General features: G+C 39.9%; 2 protein-coding genes and 2 non-coding genes across 11 annotated transcripts in view; all 4 read left to right on the top strand.

Annotated features, from left to right (window-relative positions):
- The window catches only part of CARS1 (cysteinyl-tRNA synthetase 1), a 37,115-nt gene extending 34,634 nt beyond the window's left edge, over nucleotides 1-2,481 (top strand). For all 3 annotated transcript variants that reach the window (XM_086612676.1, XM_086612675.1, XM_086612674.1), the window contains one exon: nucleotides 969-2,481. In XM_086612676.1, coding sequence (XP_086468802.1) covers nucleotides 969-1,094 — 126 coding nt within the window. In that variant the 3' untranslated portion in view covers nucleotides 1,095-2,481. The remainder of the gene's footprint in view (nucleotides 1-968) is intronic.
- A 5,854-nt stretch (nucleotides 2,482-8,335) lies between these two features.
- Nucleotides 8,336-25,335, top strand: part of NAP1L4 (nucleosome assembly protein 1 like 4) — a 29,490-nt gene continuing 12,490 nt past the window's right edge. For 2 of the 6 annotated variants that reach the window (XM_086613930.1, XM_009987845.2), the window contains exons 1-11: nucleotides 9,175-9,224; nucleotides 10,241-10,281; nucleotides 12,422-12,453; nucleotides 13,596-13,657; nucleotides 15,245-15,344; nucleotides 16,290-16,431; nucleotides 16,535-16,621; nucleotides 18,610-18,735; nucleotides 19,475-19,546; nucleotides 23,119-23,258; nucleotides 25,091-25,236. In XM_086613930.1, coding sequence (XP_086470056.1) covers nucleotides 9,176-9,224; nucleotides 10,241-10,281; nucleotides 12,422-12,453; nucleotides 13,596-13,657; nucleotides 15,245-15,344; nucleotides 16,290-16,431; nucleotides 16,535-16,621; nucleotides 18,610-18,735; nucleotides 19,475-19,546; nucleotides 23,119-23,258; nucleotides 25,091-25,236 — 997 coding nt within the window. In that variant the 5' untranslated portion in view covers nucleotide 9,175. The other 4 variants (XM_086613935.1, XM_086613933.1, XM_086613932.1 and 1 more) reach the window with 4 other exon arrangements.
- LOC147528517 (small nucleolar RNA SNORA54) lies at nucleotides 17,271-17,398 on the top strand. The gene has a single exon (XR_015222240.1). It is a non-coding gene; the product is annotated as a small nucleolar RNA SNORA54 (small nucleolar RNA).
- On the top strand, nucleotides 20,753-20,873 carry LOC147528516 (small nucleolar RNA SNORA54). The gene has a single exon (XR_015222241.1). It is a non-coding gene; the product is annotated as a small nucleolar RNA SNORA54 (small nucleolar RNA).

Raw genomic sequence — 25,335 nt, 5'->3', positions numbered from 1 at the left:
TTAATTTTACTGCACATGCTTTGCCTAGGGGAGCAAGACTCTCTAACTGTTAGCCATCATTTCAAGGTTATTTTCATTGTACGTTGGTCTCCTTTGGCCCTTCTCATTGCAGAGCAAAACTCCCTGTAGGTGTTGTGGGTAGGAATATGTATGATGCATGTTCACTGATTCATTACCCTGTTGCAAGACAAGGAATTCACTTGCAAGTACAAACTCCCCAACTCTGCCAGAACTGATGGAGACAGCCATTTTTTTTCAGAAGGGTCTTGTGCTTCCTTTTTGGTTCTGCCCACTGTTTTACTCTCTCCTGGCAAAGGATATCTGAAGGGGCTGTATGGATAACTTTGTGCTTGATTGCTCCTCTTGAAGATAAAAGGTGTTACTTGGAAAACATACAGCACTGTTTTTTCAGCACTTAATCCAGGACATTGGTCCTTCTGCCTGTCCTCTTCACCCACGAAAATTCAGGCCCTGGGGGCAAGGAAGAATGGAGAGTGTAAATACTGCAAAATACCCCTGCAAGCCAAGGGGAATGTTCATAAAAATTCTGATTGTACTTTTCCATCAAGAACACAAATCTTTTACTGCTTTTGCTTTAAGCCTTGGATTCAATAGGCTAGTATGATTAAAAGTGGTCTCTTAACCATCTGTTTAGGGATTAGTCATTATTGTCTTAACTATAACCATCTAGAAGTTAGTTGTCTACGCTTCCCTTACTTAATACAGGACAGAAAATAAATACACCCTTTGCCCCTTCGTTAACTAGGAAGGGAACACACACAGATAGTCAGTTAGCTGTCGAACTTCTAGGTGACTAAAATTAGCCAAGGCGCACCCCATTCTAACAGCTTGTCTTTATGAAATTATCTCCCTATCTTATTAAAACACTATTCTGTAAGAAGCAAAAGCAGTCCAAGAATTTATCTTAAGTATTGTCTGTCTTTTTTTTTTTTTTTTTAATATTTCAGGGATTTCCCACCCATGATGCAGAAGGCAAAGAACTCAGCAAAGGACAAATTAAGAAGCTAAAGAAACTTTATGAAGCCCAAGAAAAGCTACACAACGAGTATCTACAGAATGGAAGTGCAAATTGAAAAAACAGGACTTTGTTTTTTAGAAGGCGAGTGCTAGGTCACCATTGAAGAAATGAGCACATACTGATGCTCTAATTTCTGTTTACACTTTCTATTATGTGCAAAGTAAAAATCCTGTTTACGTGGATTAATAATGTCATCTGGAAAGCCAATAAAAATCCATTCTTATAAAAGCACCAACCCGTAAGAAGTTTCTTCGCAACAACAGTAGCAGCATGAATGGTTGCCAGTTCTATTTGGGAAGGTGCTGCTTAGTCAGCAAATCCACATAAGGATTCTTGTTTATTGTAGCTGTCCCGAGTTTGGTTAATTTGTCCTGCATACTGATCTCTATCTAAAACCCACTGTAGCTTGCATTCTGGTATATGTCAGAGTCAGCAAAATTGACTACTAAATGGGAGCTGAGTTAATTTGTCCCACAGTACGAACAGTATTTTCCAGATGACTTTAGTATCTTTACATAAGCAGGAAAAACTGGGTAATTCCACTATCATACTTACTCTAGCTGCTGTTATTAAGAACTCTCATAAGTATACCCAGCAGACTTTGCACAGTAGAAGCTATCAGACCCTTTGTTGCAAAAGGGAACAGGTCCTCCGTCATCTTTGCTTAACCTGCAGGTGCAATCAAGTGGGTAAGTACAAGGCGAATGCACCTGCATTGAACAAACAGGTGGGAAAGACATGAAGGGCCAAGGGCAAGGGTGGTGCATTCTTGGAGCCGTCCCTCCAAGGAAACAGGAGTGCCACCAAAGTACCTGATTACCCAAAGTACTCAGTACCTAATTACCTGCTCAGAGCCCACGGGAATGAACAGAGGGTTTCTAACTGAGATACAGTTTGTGGATTGGTTTGCAATTAGGCAATAAAGCTATACCTTGCTCATTAGTCAAGACTGGTGTTTTTAACATGACAGTTTAACCCTGAGTTGTTTAATCTTTCTGATGTAGTGTGGTTACATTATGTCTGCAAGTACAATTCTCTGTAATGCCTAATAATGCATTTCACTGGCAGTAGCTACTAAATGAAGTAAAGTTCATGAGATCCTAAAAAATATCTCACCTGCTTCCCAACTGCATATAACAGCTAAGTGTCCGATATGCAGAACTATATTCATCCAGTATTCTTAAGCCTCAAGGTGACTTGCAGAAGGTCACACTGTGACACCTCTGTTCTCTCAACTCGTAGGTTCATGCTATAACCATTAGGCTACGTTCCTTTCTTTAATTAAGATTTAAAACATCTTTGTTTTATCTTTATATTTTTATATTTATATTCTTCCTTCTGAGGAACGAACACATTTGGAGTAACAGAAAGGTCTAGTAGGTTTTTTTTCTAGTTTGTCTGTATTTGCCTTTGAAAACATACATAATGTTAAGGTCAGTAAAGCACACGCATCTTGTATGCAGAAAATAAAATCTGTTGTAAAGTACAAGTTGTACGTGACCTTTGTATAGTGGGAAGAGTATAGAGCTTATCTTTATTGCACAACCATCTTTTTGAAATGTGGTTTACAGAGCTTTTCCTTTCACTTGCTATTACTAATTTAATTCATTTTGCATTCAGTATTTTATTATTTTGCTAATTTCTTATTAATTGTAGAAATGCATGTTTAAACTGCACAGCGGTACTTCAAATGGCCAGCCACAGCCATGAGAGCAACTTCTCCATCCGTTGGTCTGTGAACAGAAGAGGATCAGTTGCAGTTTTACACCATTTTAGATTCTAACCCTTTTCAACATTATCAGCTGGTTTTCTTCCCACCATGCTCCTCCAAGACACGTGCACTCAGGATATCCATGAAGGGACGGGATGCGCCTAGGCTGCAGTCACAAAATGCTGGTTCTCAGCCAGATAAGGTTCTCCAATTCCAAACTCCCTGCAGTCCTAGACAGATTCCAGGGCTAGTTCTGCAAACTTTACTAGGAATCCTAGACCTGAATCATTTCTAACCACAGCATAGACTTCACTGTCCTGAACGTGAACTGCTTCTGAAGTTGCTACTGAATGTCAAATAGTGGCAGTAATTTGCTTACAGGAATTATTTTTTGGTGATCTGAGTTAGCACTTGCTTAAAGCTAGTTAGTATATAACTATGGAGAAGATGCTGTTAATCCACTGCTGTCCTGGATTCTAGTTTCTTTATGACATGTCCATGATAACATCCTGGCTTTCCCACACAGACAGTTTTTTCTCGTCAAGTTTTTTAGAAGGACCCCATTCAATTCCATGGTTTACTTAATACATCAGCATAGAAGAATTTTAAACAAAATGCCTTCTTCCGTTCCCAAATGCTTTATTTGTTTCTGGGACAAGTCTCCTTGCATAGGTCTTAGGAGCATTCTCCACAGGTTATCTTCCAGTCTTTCTATATGCTTGCCACATGCACACACTGCATACATACATACATGTCCTCTCTCAGTATTTTTAAAAAATTCATAGTTAGTCTTGTCAGATAGAGTTTCTGCTCTATTTACCACCCTATTAAGGTCTTATTCTACCTCCAAAATTATTTAGCTCGTGCTTGCCATTTCTAGGTTTTGTCTGACTGTCGATTTGATTGTTTAAACTACGATGATTTGAAAGAATCCTTATCTGAAACATCAGTGCTGCTGAAATAATCTTTCTCTTCTGCTACAGCATAACAGCATTCCTGTCTTTGAATTCTCTTTGAACACAATTAAAAGTCTCCTAAAATCAATGGGACTCTTTTCATAGACATCATAAGGATCAGAGCCTTTGAAATCGTCTCCTCTTCAGGCTCACCTTGTGTCTTGGGTAATTATTGTTCTTCCACACAGCTACTTACTCTCCCCTGCTTTTTATAGTGCTTTGCTATCTAGTTCATGCCTTTTCGAGTCACCTTCTTCAAGCAAGCTCGTCACCGAATCCCCCAGCAATAAAGCCCTCAAAACCTTCCTATACTTGAACTTTTCCTCCCATACTTGAACTGGTCTTCCAGTCACAGTTTTCCCTTCCTCTCTGTTTTAGGTGTTCTTGGAAGTCAGCATTGTCAGCAAGGAAAATGTCTGCTTCATGAAGCATCTCAGTTTGTTGACAGGCCTAAGTATTTTCTGATTAAAAAAAAAAAAAAAGCACACAAATTGGCAACTCCTCCTGTAAAGAAGCTGCTAAAATATTTTACCTTGATACACAAAGAGGAAGTTAATTCATTCTCTGCAAATAAAATCAGAGTTTTGCCCATATTTTGAGTTCCTTTTTTTTCCAAAAGCAGCAGGATAATAAAACCAATTACCTTGGCAAAGAGTCAGAAAAATACTTAACTCTCCTAGAATTTGTGAGAAAAAACAAGCTCCAGAGCTACTACAGATCAGTTACTTTCATCCTCTCTGCAGCTACAATTTAGCAAAAAAATAACAGTATGCATAAAGTCCGGGTGACGGAAAATTCCCGAGCAAACCAAGAATGCTGCTGCCAGGCTTGGACGCATACTGTTTTTTTCGGTGACGGTGTGCCAATTCAGTGGGATCACTGAAACGAACAGCACAATACCTCTTCCCTGGCAATCCATCAAGGTGGCACTTCAGTGCATTCCACTGCACTTGCTTAGTGAGAGTGACCTGGCAACCAGGAGAAGAGAATGCAACAGCAATGGTCTGCACTCAGCGTGTTGGTCACCTGTCTCCCTCAGGGAGGAAAAGGGAGAAGACAGACTCTACAGTGGTTTAAGTTGGTTTTGGTTTTTTTTTTTTTTTTTTAATGTGCATGTGTGCATACACACACTCAGGGAAGCCAGTCTGGAATGTGATTTTCTAAGCACTATGAAAATGAAAATCCCCACAGCAAAATCTCAGAATTTTAAAATATTTTAATTTTCTGGAACACAGAGCTCATGTTGGTCTGTACAATACGGAGCTTTTTATTTCCCAACTATCAAAGAATTTATTCAGAGAGGGCAAGGCAAGGTAAAAGTGCGGTGCTTCTGTTTTTAACTGCAGCCTTGGCTGAAGGCCAAACTTGGCAGCAGCAAATTTTGTTTCTGCCTTTTGCTCAAAGTCTGCCTTTCAGCCTTTCTAATGTGAATATTCATATTAACATCAAAGGTGAATACTGCTCCACTAAAGAGGACAAGTTCCTCTGTCACTCAGTTTGTGCAGCCACTGGTGGGAAAATCTGTAAATTGTTTAGTCTGGTCTTGTTACCACCAATCTTTTCAAAGACTTTAAACTAATGAGTGCCGAGCTACATTTATGATACTCTCTGACCTCTTTATCCTAATGTTTGTATTTGCTGTCCGCTGTTCCAGGAAACCACTGGTGCGTATTAAATGTGCAAATAAGCAAATCTGCCCTATACAGTACATACCTTCAGCTTCTTTTTCTGTCGGACCAACTTTAGCTTCCTCTTTAATTACACAATTTCTACCACACAAATACAGAAGTTTTACTCCTCTCTGTGATCTCACAGGGCAATTTCTATACAGGACGCTGTACCACATGCATCATACTTAACATGTCTCTTGAGACAGAAAGACTTAATTAAGAAGCACGTTAGCTATTTAGTACCGAGACTCCACTTGGCAATGATCAAAGTTCTTCCTCCCCCTCCAGAAAAAGTCATTGACAAACTAAGTCTTATCTCTCAAATTAGGTCGTGAATGTCTGGCATCTCACTAAGTGAGGGCAGTTTCCATTAATACCCACCCCAGGGCAGAAGACACAGACATTTTAATGCCAGTTACAGATCTCAGCCTAAGCTTTCTCTTCAGCGTCTAGCACATCTGTTCAGCAGCTCTGCCATAATCCCTTCTCAGTTTTGGTTCTCCAAGCTCTCTTGTATGCTAGGCTGGGCGTTTAAATCAAGGCAGGGTGATTCAGCAAGTATCTTTTTGCAGCTCTCTGCAGGGTAGGAGCACCTGACAGCAAGATGACTCCACAGATTGTGCTTTATCCACAGTCCTAAAGTCTACGACCATGCTACGAGAGGTTAGACAATGGTCATCAAAAATCTCTCATTGATCGTGGGAGATTAATGCCTTCAGAGAGGAGCAGTAAAAATCCAAGGATGTAAAGTAATTTAAATGTATGTTTACTTTGATATACATCACTAGAGGAAGAGAGCCAAATACTTCCAGCACTCTGACCTGTTTCAAGGCTTTAATAATTGGTCCAGAAGAAACCAAAGCTACTCTTACAAGACCATCCCAATTTTAATTCAGTTCAGGGTTTGCAGCATTTACGAAATACCGACTAGTGCAGAGGGACTAACTACACATGCCACTGAAGATGCAGTAGTGCCACAAATGGTCTGAACAGGGCTGCAGTGTATTCTGCAACAGCAGCTAGATCACATACTCCAGGAAACCTTCTACACCTTTGCAGGAGACAAAGTTTGGAGACTGTACTCCAAATGCCTTCTGGGCAGAAAGGAGAATAGCTTTTAACAAATGGGAGATTGACAGGAAAAGCTTAAAAGAATGCTTGACACCTATGAACCAGGAGCAAGAACAAAAGTATGAAGTAGGAGTAACTTCAGAAAATCCTCCTTTCACAGTTCATTATGCTTTTCTATGAAAAAGTGTAGCTACTATCACGAATAAAGTTGTCCCAAAATAAGAATTCATGGAAGTATGAGGAGGCTGTTAACCTGCTCATGTTAGAAAAAGGTCTAGTTTGGAGCAACAGAGAAAGGGAGTTGGAAGCAAAGAAAAGAAGTGGAAGAACTTTCCACTGAGTACGTCCTCTGGACCACCAAATCTGCTTGTTTGTGCAACTGACTCTACCACATTGCTGCAGTTCTTTAGCTGTTTGAGTGCAATTCAAAATTATCTTATTAATTACACTACTGGTACATATTCAACTGATTCCTTAATTATTCCTGTCACTAAATTCCTACAATAACTGAATTAATCCAACATTAATGTATTGATTAGTTGTTCATTAATAAATACCGGTCACATCGTTTCCAAATTTTAATTTTACCCATGGAAGGATTGTGATGATAAACCCTAGTTGTTAATTACTGAAATCCAAGACCAAGTTGCAGAAACTTTTTTTTAGAACACAGGAATCCACCGACACAATCAAGGACTGGAGGTTTTTCCTGCTGAGTGAAAGATTACTAAAACCCTCCAGTGGCTTCGGATGCTGAAACGGCACCGTTCCAACACCATGCTACGCAGCATCCACTGCTTACCAACTGCCAAACAGAGGCCGAGCTGCGAGAAGTTTGGTTTTCTTTTTTATAGAAAAGGAAATTATGGCCTTATCTAGACTAGGAAACGATGGTGGGAATGCTGATATCTGCATTTTGATCAAGAAGGGTTGGTTTGTTGTTTTTTGGGGTTTTTTTTTTTTTTTTTTTTTGTAGTAGGAATCACTCAGCTCTGTGATTTACCTTTCAACGTTCACTCTGCCACGCAGCTGATATGCAGAGGTTCTTAAAACCACGATCCCATCACTAGCCTAGTTAAGCCGCAACCCTTCAAACGCGCATCTGTGTGCCCGCTGGGGCAGGAGACCTCACGGTGCAGCAGGCGGCCGGGCACAGGGGCGCCGCTCCGCCCGCCTGTGCGGATGGAGGAACCGGGAACGGCAGCACGTTTTAAGCGCCGGCTGCCTCCCAAACTGCATCCCCCAGTCCCCAGCACCGGCCGCCTGAAACGCGACCCGAAGGCGGGGCGGCACGGTGCGGGAGTCACCGGCCCTCGGCACCCCAAAGGCACCTTCAACCCGCCGCCTCCTCCTCCTCCTCCCGCTGCGCCGCGCACGGCGCTGCCGGGCACACAGCCCCGGGCTTCGGCCCGCCCCCGCCGCGGCCGCCCGGGCAGCCGCAGCCCGCTCCGCGCCCCGGGCCCGGCCTCGGGCGAATCGCGGTGCTGCTGGGGGGGGGTGGTTAAAGGACACCCGAGCGCCGCAGCACGAACGGCGGGAGACGGCTCCGCCCGGGCCGGGGCCTGCCCCTGCCGCCCCGCGGGGCTGCGGGAGGCTCCGCGGAAAGCCTTCCCCCGCCGCCGCGCGGCCTCTGTCCCTTTAAGGACGCGGGCACGAGCCGCCGCCCCGCATCACGCGCTCTCCCCGCGCGCCGCCAGCCCCTCACGCACACCCCTCCGCGCGCCCCCCGCCCTCGGCTCGCGCTCGCTCTCTGATTGGCTGATCACCGCGCCGGCGGAGAGTCAACAGGGCCCGCGTGCGGCGCGGCGGCTGTGGCGCTACCGAGGCCAATGGGCGGTGTCTTTGCTGAGGGAGGCGCCTACGCTTCGGCCAATGGGAGGGGGCTTTCTTGGCGGCGGCGCAGCCCGAGTGAGTCTGCGAGGAGCGCGGCGGTTGGCGCTGCTGCCTCTGCGGGCGTGAGGGGACGTGGGGCGCGGGCAGGTGAGGGGGCAGCGGGGCTGCGGCGCTGAGCTCTCGGCCGTCGGTGGCGGGTGGGCGGTGGGGCTGGCGGAGCGCCCGAGCTGGCCGGGCAGGGCGGCGGCGGGGCGCGAGCGTGTGGCGGCCGTCAGGGCCTGCGCCGGGGTGGAGCTCGGTGGTGGTGGGGGCCGCCTGGAGCCGCCTGGCGGAGAGGGGCGGGCCCGGCCCGGTCAGGCACCATTTTAAGGCTGGCTTGAGAAGTTCGGACCGAGAGAAAAGGGGAGTTGGCGTCGCTGCGAGTCTGGCGGCGGGGAGACGGAGCGGTTCCGGCCACATGCATGGCCGCTCTCGCCCGCCCTGGGGAGCCCGGCAGCCAGCCCTCCCTTCCCCCCGCCCTCCCACGGGAAGTAGGGGAGGAAGAGGGTGGGAGGGCTGTTGTTTGTGGTGAGCAGTTTCTCTCTCAGCCCGCGGTGCTCGGGTTGAGTCAGGCCCTTAGCCGCCTAGGTTAGGCGCGATTCTTTCGTTTGACCTCATCCGCGATCTTGTGTTCCCTCAGCGTGGTGGGGGATTCCGGGGGCTCAGTTTTTCATTTCGAGGTTCCCTGTCTCCCAAGAGAGGGCCTGTTTGAAACTTTCGCTGTACATAATACCAGCGTTTGTGGGATTTGCCTGACTCCGTTCCTGTAAAATCTGCCTGCGAGGCTTCAAAATAAAAAGGTAGAGAAGCACGTATGTAAGTTATAGGTGAAACCAGAACCACTGGGCACATTTTTATGAAGTCATCTCTAACCAAAATATTGTTCCCTCAAGAAAACTTCCAAGGTGAGCTTAAGGGTTGCTAACGTTCAGGCCTTGTGGAACAGATTAATGAGTTTCTTCCGCTTGCCTATTTTTTTGTTACTGCTTCTAATTTTCCTTACAAAAAATATCAGACTGTTACGTTTGTGGTTTCCCACAGGGTTGCATCCCAGCAGCTCTAAAACTGAAGTAATAACTTTCCCTTCTGATTTGTTGTAGTTACGAAAAACAGTAACAGTTGTGGGTAGAAATCTTCCTGTGAGTTCAGGAGTCTGTTAGTTTCCTGTTTTATATTCTAGCAGTGTTTAGGAGGCTTGTACAACAAGATGTAGCCCTTTTTTTAGCAGAGAAAAACTTATTATGTGTACACTTGTCTTTATGAATATACCTTACCATTAAATGGACATGCTTTTTCTTTAAAGTTGCAGCCTTCAGGATATTACTTGTCTTTGTAATGAACTTTTGCTGTCTTAGTGTGCATCGTATTTATGGTTTCCTGCTGTTTTAAGTGACTAGTGGTATGTGACATTTGTGCTAGACAAATTGCAGCAACTAGATTTGTGAGACAGGTGCTTGATTTAGTCTCCTCTTTCCCCAGAGCTTCATGTTTGTATTAGTTATTTGAAAACAGTGAACTGTCCAGAAAAAAATAAGATACGGATTTGGCCTCTTATTGGTGGTGGTAGCGATAATAACACTACCTTACGCTATTCTTTTCTTGGAGTTCTGATAGCTTTTTCATGTTTTGATTGTCTGTGCGCTGAGCTCACTTGCATGGAAGTAGTAACTAAGTCAGTAAATACAAAAGCTCAGTGCTTTGCTACTGTACTTTTTAAACTAGGTGTGTTTTTAACTGTCTCTCTAAAATCAGCTTGCTCTCCCATCCCCAGCTCTCGCTAGCTTTTACTGAACAGTTTTGTTAGTAACTCTGCAGCAGTGAAGTCATTGAAAGACAGCTGTAAGGCAACTGGGAGTTGCAAGCTGTTTTGTAGGAAAGCTGCTTTTAATTATTTATTTATGTACTTATTTTTACTTTTCAGTTTCCCAAGGAACAACTTTGAGGAGCAAAAGAAGACTTAAAGTATGTATTTGCACCATGGAATGGTGTTTGGTTTTTTTTTCCTCTTTTTCTGTTGTTGTTTGTTGTGACTTAGGTGGATGGTATTTGTCAGAACATGCCCAATTCCTGTCTGTTCCAACAGAGATTAATTCAACTTATATATAAAAATTATTCAAGTTATGGGAACTTTATTCCATGTTTTCCAAATACAAATGAGGATGGAACCAGAATCTTGTCTTCCCTCAGCAGGACTGAGAAGTAATTCCCTGCAGAAAACACAGCACAAACAACTGAGCAGAATTATTTGTATGTGCAGTTTATTTTTTTTTTCCATTAGCTCTGTCATGGGGCCTAGGTTGGAGGAGATAGGTCTTCGAGGCTAATTTTTAAGTAATGTGAGTCTGCATTTTTAGTTGCTTACTACTGCTTCCTCTAATAGTGACTAGGATCATATAACTTGTTGGCTGAACTCTGATAATAGGTCAGTTTGCAATGTCTTAACCTTTTTAGTCATATCTCTTTTTTCTCCTGCCTTCTGTCTGCTACAGAAGGGAAGACTCGTGTATGCTTCTTTATTTTTTCATTCCGGTTTGCTGTAGCAGATGGTTGCTGGTGTTGCCACTTTCTCTTGTTATGTTTAAGCCAAGAATAAGTGTTTGCAAATAAATATGCCTGGGTTGCAGAAACACACCTAGTCTACAAGGAGCTCCTTTTGTTTGTGCCTGGATTTAATCTGTAGAGTGGCCTCATATGCATTTTTTGGTAGATGTTAAGCAGCTTTACTTCCTGTGGAATAGTCTAAAGTTTACTCCTAGTACTCTTGTAAATGAACAAAGTTTTTCATCTCTGTTCGTGGTTGTGAAAGTGTAACTTTTCTAGCTTAGAGCAGGAATCAGTGTTTTCCAGATGGGGGAGTGCATGTGATGTCTGGGCCTCCTGCTCTGGCTGCCACTCAAGATGTCCTTAGTGCTTAGATTCTTCTTTGGTAGCCATGTATTGGAAGCTGGGCTAAAGATCAGTCTGCTTGGCCTTTACAGAATCTAAGAATCAGACCTGTTGACTCTCACAAATGGCAGGAGGTACTTTTATTCTAAATTTGGCTTGCAGACTAAACATCTGCTTTCTTGAAAGCTTGATAATGGAAAATATCAACTATGCTTCTGAATGGTATGTAGTGATTACTTGGATTTGTGATGAACTATTTAGAAGGTGGGGGTGGGGAAACGAACCTGTGTTATTAAAATAGATGTACAGGCTTGGATATTTCACCCCAGTGAAGAAATAACAGCAGAATAAGTTAGACAATCTGGCTCCTTCTGGTTTCTCTGGAGAGCTAATTTAGATCTTGGAGGCTGGGGTAGCTGTGCTAAACTTGGTTCCAATCACTGCTAATACCAAGGCTTCAACTTTTATGCTTCCTCTTTATTTTCTTGCTCCTGATAGATAAATTCAAGGCAAATCTTTATATAGGGGATGCTGCCTTCATAGCTGCTGTCAAAAACCCTTCTCTTGGTAAATAATTTTCTTTCCTTCAGTGTTTTGCTTCTCTTTATCTAGCAGCAGTTTTAGGTTGTCACAGAAATAGCTCTGATCAGGCAGACAAATGAGGCATATTTTTCTGCTTAGGTGACATAAGACAGAAGTCTTTCTGAAGTTTTAATTCATTTGGACTTTTGTTGTTTTCGGATCAGGCATAGTAATATAGAATATGCAGAGATTAAAAATTCATTATTGACTGTGGTACTGTCAAGGAGTTAGAAAATAATATATCTTCCTCTTGGGCTTTATTTTTTGTTTTAATAGAATGCAGAGGTGGTCTTGGAAATGGTGACACTTGCCTTCAGACTGAAGACTTATGATCTAGTAGAAATGCATTAACATCTGGAATACTTAACAGAAAAAAAATAAAGTTTGAAAGGGTTAAATGAAAGCACTTAACAGACTTTTAAACTATGAGCAAGTTCCAGTTTGGATTAGATGTTGTGGGAGCTATTCGCTTTACTGCACGAGATTGTGTGATGAATTTCTTAGAAAAACCAGCAGCTGTTAATTTATATTGAGAGTTTAAACAATGACCTGTTCTATTTTCATCTTCTGTTGAAGTAAAAAAAAAAAAAAACGACCATTAAAGTATTTTTAACCACTGTATTTCAACTCGCAGGTGGATACAGTCACACAGATGGCAGATAACAGGTAGGTTGGACTGCTTTCTTGAAAACTGGTCTTCTGTGGGAGAGTTTTTTACCTATGGAGAATAGATTATCAAACTCATATAAGAATAAAATGGTGATATTTTCTCTAACTAGACTGCATTTCTTTACAGCAAGGACAAAACGCTCATTTGGACAAGCTGAGATTGTAGTGTATTGGATACAAAATTATTCTTGGATTAACATAATTTGTGTTGTCTTGATTCAGTGTTTAGTGTTTATGTTTGAATGCTCTAAAGACCTGAAGAGAACACTCATCTTCAGTGTATCTCTGATCTATATGATTCAAGAATGCAAAAGGCACTGTTTTATCTTCTAGTTTTTATAGCGCTTTTGAAACAAATTAGCATTAAACTGATGTAAACACATATGTGATACTGGCCTTCCAAGGCTTGTAGTGCACCAGGATAAACTGGATAAGCTAGTCTATCCAGTAACTAATAAAACCACTTTGCATATGTGATATCTGTTCTCCCTTTGTGTCCGAGTTTGGGTTAGCTTCAGCAATACCCAGTCTGTATCTTTGGACCTATAAACTGGCAGCGAACACAGGGAATGCTTGCTGGCTGGTGACTCATCCTGGGCCCTCTCGTTCTCCAGCACGGGAAGTGTGATGGAAGACACTGCAGCAGGGAGATTGAGAAGACAAGGATATCTTGAGAGTAGAAGCAAATGTTTTTACTATTAATCAAAACAACTCGATATAGAAGTCTCTTGTTTATCTTCCTTTCTTACCTGTATCCTTTCTCATGTTTTTCTTCATCACTTAAACTCCTGTTCTCAGTTGTGAATAATGACTTTTTCCTGTCCAGAGTGACCCAGTACAGATGAAAGACCAGCCATTCACTTAATGAGAATCTGTCAGTGTTTTTTTGTTATGGGTTTTTTCTGATTGTTTTTTTTTTTCCTCTCTCTCTCTCCTTTCCTTTGCATTCTCTTTTCATATCCAGACCTACTCTTGAGTTTTGAGAAGCTTGAAGACATAAATGTGTCTTTTAGTGGCATACTTATTTATAAAACTTGTCCTGTAGTAAACACTGAAAATTCACAGTGCTTTTGTTCTTAAATGTTAACATTTTTGTGAAGTGATGCCTTTTTAATATGTTATGGTTTTAATTCTTTTAGTAAAACAGAAGATACTGCTTCAGATTCTGTGGAGGCCGCTAAAAATGGAAGCGAGAAAAAAGGTAAGTCATACATAGTGGTAGATAACATTGCTAAGGCAGAATAAGCGTATTGCCTTGTGTATTAAAACTTCTTTAGCTACAGTTCCAAAATCTTTACAGTCAAAAGTACAGATGCATTCGCTATTGGAAGCAAAGCAGTGATTTTCAGGTGAATTGTTCACCACTTTTTGATATGTTCCATGGTTATTGCAGCAAAGAGCAAAATAAATGCTACATTTTTGTAACAGGGAAAACACTTTTGCGTAAGTTGTGACTAGGATGCTTCACTAGTGCTTGAAATAGCAGACCAAACAGTTGCAATAAGGTCTGTGTAGACTAGCTTTTAACAACGTGTAATCTTTAGCAGCATAATTATTAAAATGAGCAGTTGTGTATGTATGCTAGTTCTTTACTATCTTGTTTGTAGGAAAATGCATCTTTATGCTATGTCCTCTTGGGGCTTTTAGCCTTCATTTGGAAGGTCTGCAGATAACTGCTGAATAATGCTTTTCAAATTAATACTTCTACATGCAGGAAAGCTACAGTCCATTGTTATTAACTTGAATGCTAAATTTGTAAGTTACAGTGAAACATGTTTCATGTATGTCATCTCTGAATGTTCTTTAGGTCTTGCTTACTTTATTTTTTTATTTTTTTAAGAAAGCCATTGAAAGCCATTGTGACCAGCAGTTGGAAACTGCATATAAACTGGCAGACACTATTGAATAATTCTTATAGTCAAGTTGGATTAAGAAAAAACCACCACCACTGTCCCCAAACAGCAAAACCAAAAAAAAAACCTAACAGGCAAAGTCACCTATATATAAAAGCTTCATTAAGTTAGCGTGTGCTATAAAATTTATTGACTTATTTTTTTTAATGTCTGGAGAGAAAAGCAGTGAGAAAGAATGGAGAGATTTGAAAAGTAAATGTATTCCCACTATGACAACCTGTGTGGTTATCAGAAAGGATTTTTAACTCCTAACCAGAAGTGTTTCAGTTCTGATGTCCCCTAAAAACAGTCTTTTGTGAACTGTTGTGATAGCTGAGGAGTCTTACAGATTGTAAAAGTATCTTGATGTAAAAAATTAGTGGTTGTCAAGGAAATGGTCATAGTGCCGTGCTGCTTTGTTGTACAGTATGCAAAGTTTTTGTCAGTTTTTTTCAGGAGTCAAACTAACAGGAAAACACTTCTACAAATGTCTGGCAGCATAATTTGGTGGTTCTTCTCTTGCAAATTTATATGTGGCTTGTAAGCTACAGCTCGTATAGAGGGAGGATAGAGAAACTCCTGCTTTGCACTCTCTTACGTAAGAGGGAAGATGGGAAATTTGCTGTTGTCATCAATGTACTACTTGCTTTTAAAAGCGAAGATTTGATATATTTGCCAAGAGAAAGGTGTTTTTTTCTATCATTACTGAATTTTATCATTCTGAAATCTGACCCTGAAGTAATTTTGCTTGAGTTATTGGTTAACTATAGTGGTGCTATTTGAGATCTGGAAAATAGTGAGTATTTTTATTGACCGTTGTAAGACATGCAGTATGACAAAAGCACTGTAAATACATTCAAAGTTGTTTTAAAACAAGTGGGTTTCTGTCTTCATAGAAAAGCTAGCAGACCAAGTGATGCAAAATCCGCAGGTCCTGGCAGCTCTACAGGAACGTCTTGACAACACAGCGCTTACTCCTTCAAGTTACATTGAAACGTAAGTACGGGGTGTAGTAAAACTCTTGAAAGACTGAAAACATAATAGAATGTTATTGCTGTATAATTAAGGTAGGAAGTTAGAACAAATGATTCACTAAGAAAAATGGTTGACTTAAACCATGATTCATAGTAGCCTGCTTCTGGAAGGAAGAATCATGTTTTAGTTTACTTGCACAAAATTGCAGACAGAATTTTGTCCAGTTCAGTATTTTCCTTCACTGTTGTTATTTTGGTTAGAAGTAACTCCTCGCACCCTCTCGTGTTTCCTTCAGTGACCCTTGTTCTGTCAGGGCTTGTGCTTCATTGATAGATGATTTCTGTAAGGTTGCTGTCCAAGATATAGTGGAAAGTTCAGGACTTGTAAATCCTTCGTTTGAAGCTTTGTTTTATATTAACTGTGGAGTAGACATAAACTTTAAAATTTTGCCTTCAGTAGATACTTGTGCTTTTATTTCTTGACTGAGAATAGCTGGTAGACCTCTTTTTAGAAAATTATAAATGCAATAAAAAGTTCTTTTTACCTGACTATGTATAAATGCTTAATAATTTAAAGTACAGGTGAGCAGGGTTTACTTTTCTGAGTATGACCCATAAATCAAAACTTTCCCCTGTAGAATGCGCAGATCTTATTTTTCATAGGTGGATCAGCACAAATCTAATCTCAAAGTTTAGGTGTAAACAAAGGTATTAATTTCAGATCTCTGAAGTACACGGGGAGGGTGGTGGCCCCAGGGAATGGAACAGAAGATAACACCTTTGAGAACAGCTTGGGTAGGAGAGGATTCTTTCAACTTTTTGGAATAGGTTTGGAAGAAATATATGTTTGATGTAAGCATTTTATTTAAGAATTGCTTTTAGTTGTAAGCATCCTCTTCCACAGTGATATGTTAAATAATACTGAGGCAACTAACTTTTAAGGTTAAAAGAATTGTTTGTTTTTCAGTTTACCAAAAGCAGTGAAGAGAAGAATTGATGCCTTGAAACAGCTCCAGGTGAAATGTGCCCATATAGAAGCTAAATTCTATGAAGAAGTACATGATTTAGAGAGGAAATATGCAGCACTCTATCAACCCCTTTTTGATAAGGTGGGAAGACTGTGTGTAATCTTTGTCTCCTTGTAGCATAGTTACTTGTTTGCATATAGGTAATTTTACATCTTCAATTACATTCTTAATTTTTCTAACACAGAGAAGAGAGTTTATTAATGGGGAAGCTGAACCCACAGATGCAGAGTCAGAATGGCACAGTGAAAACGAGGAAGAAGAAAAACTAGCTGTGAGTACAAGCTGGCTAATTGTCCTGGTTTCACTCGCATAGAATCATAGAATCCCTTTTCTATTCAAAGAAGCTATGTTTCTAAAGTAAGCTGCATTTTTAAAAAGACTGCAGCACCTGATTTGATGAGAAAGTTTTTAAGATGCTTTGCTTTTAGTTTGTAGCTAGCCATGGTGTGCAGGTATCTGTAGTGCTCAAGGACTTTTCAACTTGCTTTTGCTAATGACCCAGATGCCCAAGAACCTGGGGGGAGCGTGACCAGGGTGATTGACACCTAAACTGGCAGATGGGTGTTCCCATTTTATTTTATTCCAGTAATTAAATGGTGCTTATCTCGACCCACGGGTGTTCTTCCTTCCTTATCCTGATTTCCCCTTCTCAAGTCAAGAGGGATCACTGGGTAATAGAATAGCTGGCTATTGTTTAGCTGTAGATACAGGCTAAACACAGAAATAAACTAAAGATACCAGATTTTCAGAATTAATTCCTGTGCGATATTTTCCATTGAAAGACTCATCTTTTGGAAATCAAGATTTTTCAGTAGTGTGCTATTGTGATGAATGTACTGTTGTCGGGTGAAAGCTTTTAAACTTTTAGTTTAGCCTTTTTTCAAGTGTTCAACTTGAGTGAATTGAAAAGTTGCCTTTGTTTGCACTGTTCGTAACCTGTTAACAGTATCTTTCTGGTAATGGGTTCCATTCCAGTGCTACATGATACCCCAAGATAATAGATGGCTGGCTGTTTGTCTGCCTGTCCCCTTTATTTTGGGGGACATAATTAGCTTTCATTTTCATAAATATGCATTAGACACACAGATGCCACCTAGTCATAAAATGGAATTTACCTAATAAAACGTGTACTGGCTAGTGGATTATTAATTGCCGATTGAGTAGGAGCTACCTAGATTTAGGAGGGATACTGTAGGCTGCCTTTTACTCTCCTATCATTGTTTTTTGGAGATGTATATTCATGGCTTGCTACTTTTTCTCAGAGAAGTGACTTAACTACACTGCTGTTTGTCATTTTATCAGGTTTGCTTCATGTTTTCCTTGGCCAGTCTTCCTTTAGTTTCCTTTGGACATTGTTCTGTATACAAAGCGAATTTTTCTCTGTTTCTACTGATCTCATGAGATTTAGTGTGACACAGTACTCTGAGTGCATAAGCAAAAAAGGTTTGTTAGGCTTTGTGTAAATACAGCATTGACAAGCCATGTTCCATGCAATTATAAGATCAGAAATATGTCTAGATGGCAAGTAAATTGCTGCTACATGTTCTTGGCTAGTCATAACCCAAGTAGCTGTGGTTCAGAAGATGTTATATATTTGCTGCTATCTAGTGGTGCGAAAGGAAAAGTGCAGTACAGCTAATTCAGACTGCGGATTTCCTGGGTTTTTGGGATGTAGAAGTGACTTAGTCATTCTTCTTTTTTATAACATTTGACATTAGTTATATGTAGGGAATCCTGTATCACAAAAGATTAAAAATTGAAGACAATGTAATAATGAAAAATAACCATGAAAACATTTTACCAAGTATTCTTCAAAATTGGGACACTAAAACAGTATTTCAGGGAGCGAAGTTGAGTTTTAAATTTTTAGATTAAACACTGTAAATGGCACATGAAGCTACAGGAATGACATGAATAGAAAAGTAGAAATGTATTTATTTTTCTATTTGTAGAAAGATAGAAATGGGTTTTAGTTATTTCTATTTGTCAAGTCAGTGAAACTGTTCCTTGATCTATTTAGTCGTTGTGCAGAAGAATTCCAAATGAAAGTAAATCTGAATTAAATGTATATATGTTTACTTGTGTAAATAAACCTTATGCTTAGTAACTTCATTTACAGAGGAAAAAACAATGTAAACTTTGAATGTCCTTAAACACAGCTTCAGAGATGGCAAATATTTTTTACATCTACTTCTGTTTATTAAATATGTTAAGAAGTCGTGGTGTCATTTCTTAAATGTTTCTGTATTTGTTCCACAGGGAGACCTGAAAAATGTAGTCGTAATAGAAGAAAAAGCTGAAGCAGAAGAGACAAATGTCAAAGGAATTCCAGACTTCTGGTTTACTATCTTTAGGAACGTAGATATGCTAAGTGAATTAGTACAAGTAAGTTTCTACTCTGAAAACAATATCTTGTCACATGTTAAATTAATTGCTACTTTTTGCAATTAATAGTGAGTGCTTGTGGAATGGATGTTAGACTAAATCTTTCAGTCTGCAGAATCCCTAATATTATTCCTAAAGATGCTTGAAAGACTAGTGATGGACAAGCAGAACAGCTGACCCTAACTGTTAAACACTATGTGGATGATTTAAGAAATGATCATGTAACAACCTTTGTATATACTGAAACGCAAGTTTATGTACTGCTTACAGCAGCAGTTCCCCTGTAGTTTTGTTAATTTAATCCACAAAGGATTATTATTGCAAGGTTATTATAAGCATAGCTGTGGATTGGTTGGATTAGTGTTAAATAGCTTATATATTTTTTCCCTCATTCATATTAATTGCTTTTAATGCTGTTAAGGAAGAATTCCTGGAAGCCTGTCTTTCTGTGAATCTCACCAGCAATAAATATCCTGAATGAAGTTATTTTCAGTAATGTTCATGCAGCCTAGCATGGTACCAGCTTTATTTACTGAAGACAAGACCTAATGATTGAGAATTTGGCACATGGTGTTTGCAACCACAGTTAAGAAATTTGGATCCAAATCTGAACTTCAGCTGAAATTATTGAATAGTTACATGGTTCAGTTCTTTCTTAAGAACAGGTTGAACAAGCAAGCTACATTAAAATTTTGCTCTTTTAAATATTGCCTGCTGAATAGGAATTGTCATTTTTTAGGAATATGACGAACCAATCTTGAAACATCTGCAGGATATTAAAGTTAAGTTTTCTGAACCTGGACAGCCTATGGTGAGTTTTCTTGGTTGTTTCTCAAAGGTTGTGATGTAATGAAGTGAACAGCATTTCATTCCATTCTCTTTAGCGGGAATGTATGTGAGGGGTTTCTTTCAAGGCTAATATCTTCATACTTGACGTTTTAAAGATGTATCTTCAACTTTCCTCACCCTTTGCTCTTTTATCATTAGCCTGGATATCTCTGACATAATTGTAGTTTCTAGATTCCAATTCCGCCTCAATTCTCAATTCACTTTCTTTCTCTCTCAAATTCCAAATTAGCTACTCTTACTAAGAAAATTACATGGCTGCTTTTGGTTTGAAAATGAATTGTGGAAAAAATTCTGGGTACTACTTGCTGTATTGAATTTTTCATCAAAAGAAGAGATGTCACTTAGTAGTATTAATCAGAAACAATGATGGTGGATACTATGCCTATTGAAAGGTTAGAAAAATATATTAGATAGTCTTTTAAAATGAGTAACTTTGAAAGCACAACTTAGCCTTTTTTTTGGAAATTTTCTTGTTTAGCATGCAGAAACAGATGCTGTCTTTGTCAAAAAAGTTCTTCTGTTGCTTATGTAATTCATGCAAACAACACATATTCCTTGAACTCTTTTTGAGGGGGATGCAGGGAGAAGAATAGGATTTGATTCTACGCATCCTTTCTTTAAACTTCATCCTTGTGCCTTTTTCCCTACGTTTGGTGTTTTTTTGTTTTGTCGGACAGAGTTAAGTCTTCTGACAAAGTCTAAAATAAATGCAAGAAATGCTTCATTGAAGATTCTTGTAAGAAAGACGGAAGGACTCTCTGAAAGTACCTTTTAAAGGTTAATAACAGCTGAAGGAAAGTTGATTTTGGTTGTGTTTTTCTTTTTCAGCCCTCATTGTCTTTCTCTTATTAGTACCAAAGACCTTGAGCTGATAATTGGCAAGGGAAGTAGTATGAACAGAGGAAAACTAGGAGTAAGTTCCTAAATATTACTAGAGCTGAGGGAGAAGGTATGAGTTTTATGAAGAAAATTAATTGTTTAAGCACAAAGTGAAGTATTCTAAGAAGTTGGTGGGTTTTTTCTCTTGAAGCATATCTATTCAGTGGCGTTTGGATGATTTGGGCACAGTTGGTTTTGCCTACAGCATGTTTGTGTTCTCGTTCAGCTTTGTTTTACAGTACCTTAAGTTAAAGAACTGCTCTTAAAACATCAATGGATTTATCTTGTCTCGCACTGTTCGTAACCGCTTGACAGCTTCTTTCTGTGAATAGGTTCCATTCCAGTGCTACATAAAATCCAGTAATGGAAGGCTGACATACTCCATGTCCCTTCTGTATTTGGAAACAAACGGATGCATTCTTAACTACTTGAGTGTAGCCTGTTTTCCAGTGGTGTTTGACTGTCTTGTCTGAAATTCTGTGGCTATTGAAAATTGCTGCAGCAGTGGTAGCTTCGTACTGTAAAAAGGTCACAAACTAGTGTGTTATAAATACACTAATTCTGCTGGGGGTTAGGTTTGCCACCAGAAGAAATACGTGATTGTAATTTTCTGATTTACCATTGATCCAAAGTGATTAACTGTAGTTACTGTCCTCCGAAAGCAGATTTACCTGGCTACAGTAATGGTGCTTCCAAAGTTCTGTTTGCTGTAGCCTGTATATGCTTTACGCAGATAGAATTATATAAATGATTCCTTTACTATTTGCTTTTATTTCTAATCATATGAATAAATTTACATATGTTTGTATAAATATAATTTCTGCTGATATAACATACATCTGCTTGGAGATCAGGATCCTTACCTAGCACATTCAGACCCGGATGACTGATCTGGGTGTGACTGAGGTAGGTTAAGATAAGGAAGTTTCTTTTTTTGAACTTCAGGAGAACATCTCATGCTATAGGGGAAATCCAGAAATACATGTTGCAAAGGTAAGCCAATATCAAAGTAAAGACATCCAAATAAGGACTACTGGAAAGTTACTACAACTCTTCAAATAGTATGTGAAACTTGAGGCCTCTTGTTATTGTGTCTTCTAGTTAGCATGGAATGAAATACTGAAATGCAGTCTCTGCAGATATTTTTGTTTTGCTAGTCCTTGGGATCCTGCATGCTAAGTAATGCCACTGGCTCTGTATTTATAACCCCAGTGACAGTTTGTGGGATTATCTGGATATGAATGTTAGTCACTGGTAGTGGATAAGTTAAGTTTGTAATTCATCCCCTCAGCATGTTTGCCAGAGAGACTGGCCGTAGTGAAAAACAACTTTGAAACCATACTGGCTGTCTTGAATGGCTTTAAAATGGAAGTGAAACTGAAATAGACTATCTGAAGCTAATACAGATATTCCAGGGTACATCTGGTTCCCAGTGACTTCCTTTCCTGAAAGCATGAGCATGTGAGTTGGGAAGGCTGCTGTTGCCACCAGTCCTCATCACTACTTGACCACTATCTTTCCAGATTTGTCACGTGAGGATATTCATGTGGTCATAGAAAGGAGTTGGTGTGAAAGGAGTAAGGGGCCCTTGAGAGTTGAATGAAGGATAAATCTCTTTGATGAACAGGCTGCTGTCTCCAGAGTTATTTATCATGTCTGTACATGGTGGACTTTTAAAACGAGAGGAGGCCAAGACAGGCTTGAGTGATAACAGACCATTTTCTGGCCTGTCTGAAGGGTGCCTGGGGAAGTATATCCATGAGCTCTGCAGCATGTGATCTGCAAACTAGTGTTTTTGGCAATTATCTAATCTGTTTTATATGTGCACTAGGTCTAGCTTTTATGGCATATTGCCGGGGTAGTAAACAAAATATTTAAGGTAACTTATGCACGCTGTGGCTGTGCAGTAGATGTGCTAATGTTGGGGATTTTGACTTTCAGCCCTTCTATGGTGTTGAACTGACCCCCCTAAGCAGACTCTTTCATCCATCAAGTAACTAAAGCAATGCTGCTGAAAACCTGTTTCCCCTGTTCCAAAGCAGTTTGAATTTTATTTTTAAATAGTTCATAGGTGATCGTGAGTGCAAAGAGAGCACATGTAGCAAGCATTGTGCAATCGGTTTTTGAAAGCTTTATGGATTTAAGAAGTGATGCATTGTGTATGCTGTGGTTTTCTCTAACTGGAGCCTTTTGTTCTCCATGTAAGAAACTGAATTTCTACAAACAATTCGCAGGTGCCACAGGAGATGTGAACTCAAACATAAGCAGAAACACCTGCTTCAGGCTGTATCTTGTTACAACAGGGATGATGACTAGGCTTCCACAGAAAATTACACCAAGACTTTTCTCAGAGAAAAGTGCTTATTTCTATGGTTGCTTTGAAGATATCAGTTCTATATGTACAGGTGAATGAAACGTAGTAGATTAATGTTAACCTTCAAATTATAATCAGGTAGCCAAGATTGTTCTAGCTTCGTGCACATTCAGAATTGGTTGACATTTCCTGCCTTTGCTGTAGTTTGAAAGATATGTTTGCCATAAAGTTCTTTTTTTTTTCCTATATTCAGAGTTTGATTAATGGTAATTCTACTGATGCACTATTTCAAAGATTAAAAGTTAGTGGTAACTTAAAACTATAATGGAATTTTCTTCCAGTCTTTCTCATTAGAGTTCCACTTTGGGCCCAATGACTACTTTTCTAATTCAGTCCTGACGAAAACATACAAGATGAAATCGGAGCCAGACAAGACAGATCCCTTTTCATTTGAAGGACCTGAAATAGTTGATTGTGAGGGGTAAGGGAAACTTGAAATTCAAAAAACCTTCTGAAGTAATAGTCTGTATTTTCCAGATGCTGTTTTCTCTTACTGTGACAATGATAAATGATGATAAAATAAAGCTTTTGCTGACTTTAAAGCTGGGAATGTTTGTGGGAATGATGGTGATGTTCTTAGCCTCAGCATGCAGAAATAACAGATACATAGATGTAGATACATTTTAGTGCATAGTGTGCATTTTAAATCTTAACACCTTGCAAATTTAATGGATTATTAATGAGGTAAGAAGCCTTTTACTTCCAGATAATTGGATAAATTCCTTTTAGTCGTTACATTTTATAGACCCCCTCATCCTCAGTCTGATTAGTAGCCTTAGACTCTCTTGGACTCTTGCTCATCTCCTCAGCAATTTTTATTCCAGCAGTTCTTTTGAATCTGGCAGGAGTTGGTCATATGTATGATCTGTTGTTTCAGCCTGTTTTGAGGCTGGAACATGCTGGTTGTGCAGTTTGCTTCTGGCAGTTGTGGCTGTGTACTTCTGAAGTAACTCAGAATGCAGTGATTTCTTTTTTTTTTTTTGGCAAAGTGTGTTCAGAAACCAACTGTGGGATAGTTAATTCTCATCTCAGTTCTGGATGTCTAGTGAGTTGGACACCATGTTAGACCTTTTCTTTGGGTAGATCATTTTGTCTAACCTAACCTGCTCTCTGCATGTCAGTGATCTCTGTTCTATAACCAATGTAGAGTGCCACACCAGAGCAGAAGAGCCACATACTTGCTTTCTTGAAGGCACCCTGACAACCTCGAAACTTTTGGCTTTTAGTGCTACCTGTTGGCTTTCGAATGGGTGTTCACCCACAGTGAGGCAAAATGCCTCCTTGCATGTTCAGTGAAAGTTGCGCCTGAGTAAAAGGCTAGTCGTTTTTTAAAAAAAAACTTTTTAAGTCTTAGAGGAGGAATCCCTTTCTAAAACTGCTGGTGTGTCAAAACTGACTTCAGTTATTGCTTCCTGACGAAGGTTACAGATTCTGGAATAAGTAGAGCAGGAAAACATTTTTCTGTGACTTTTCATACAGTTAATTATAAAACTGTTGTCTTTGACCGTTTATCTGTAGGAGAAGATATTTTGAGGCACATGTGGATTACTGTGACACCATTATTTCCATTAGAAGAGAACTAGCTGTGTTTGCCACTCATTCTTTGACAAGTGCAGTTTTGGGTAAAACTATAGGTGGATGGGAGAGAGACTCTTAATTGAGATAGGAGAGTCAGTTTGCACAGCAGCAGAAAGGATCTGAAGAGTAAGCTCTTTCTAGCTTGCTGTGCTTGGCTGCCAAGTCAGCCTCAGCACCGTTCTTTGGAGAGCTAAAACGTACCTCTCTCTGGCCACTCTTTGTGCATTTATTTTTAGGGTAACTGAACACTACCTTGTCCTGTAGTGAGAGGACATGATGTATTGTTTTTCTACTGGTCAGACTGTTAGAAATGAAACATAACTTTCAGCTTGAGGTTTTTTCCAAATAGTGTAATCATGTCTTTGGCTATGAAACTCTAGTAGTTGGGACAAAGAGATATTAAAGGGTGGGTGGGGTGGGTGCAGTGATAACTCTGAGAAGATAAACTGTGTATCTTCTTCATTTAGGGAAATATTTGGCATGTCCAACATAGACACGTCTAGCACTACGATGCATCTACTTGACATGCTGTCAAGTAGATTATGTTGCCAGAGTAAAACTAGCTTTAGAGAACAATTAGCCATCTCTGCCTTGATGTTTGTTGCTTTAATGCTCAGTTCCTTATTTTCACTGATGTCTTGTGTTAAAGTGCTGTTTCCCACATGTTGTCTCCAGGTGTACTATTGACTGGAAGAAAGGAAAAAATGTTACAGTTAAAACAATCAAGAAAAAACAGAAACACAAGGGTCGAGGCACAGTTCGGACAATTACTAAACAAGTACCTAATGATTCTTTTTTTAACTTCTTCAGCCCAATAAAGGGTAAGCTTAGAAATTGAGAATTTAGGATTCTTAAAGTATGTTGTGTTTTATTTGTATATATTTGTATTTTTACAGCTTAAACCTACGAACTGTTTATGC

The sequence above is a fragment of the Tauraco erythrolophus genome, chromosome 6 (assembly GCF_009769465.1).
Source record: "Tauraco erythrolophus isolate bTauEry1 chromosome 6, bTauEry1.pri, whole genome shotgun sequence".
Taxonomy (NCBI): Eukaryota; Metazoa; Chordata; class Aves; order Musophagiformes; family Musophagidae; genus Tauraco; species Tauraco erythrolophus.
The sequence above is the reverse complement of the archived record's forward strand: the minus strand, read 5'-3'. Positions and strand labels throughout refer to the sequence as shown.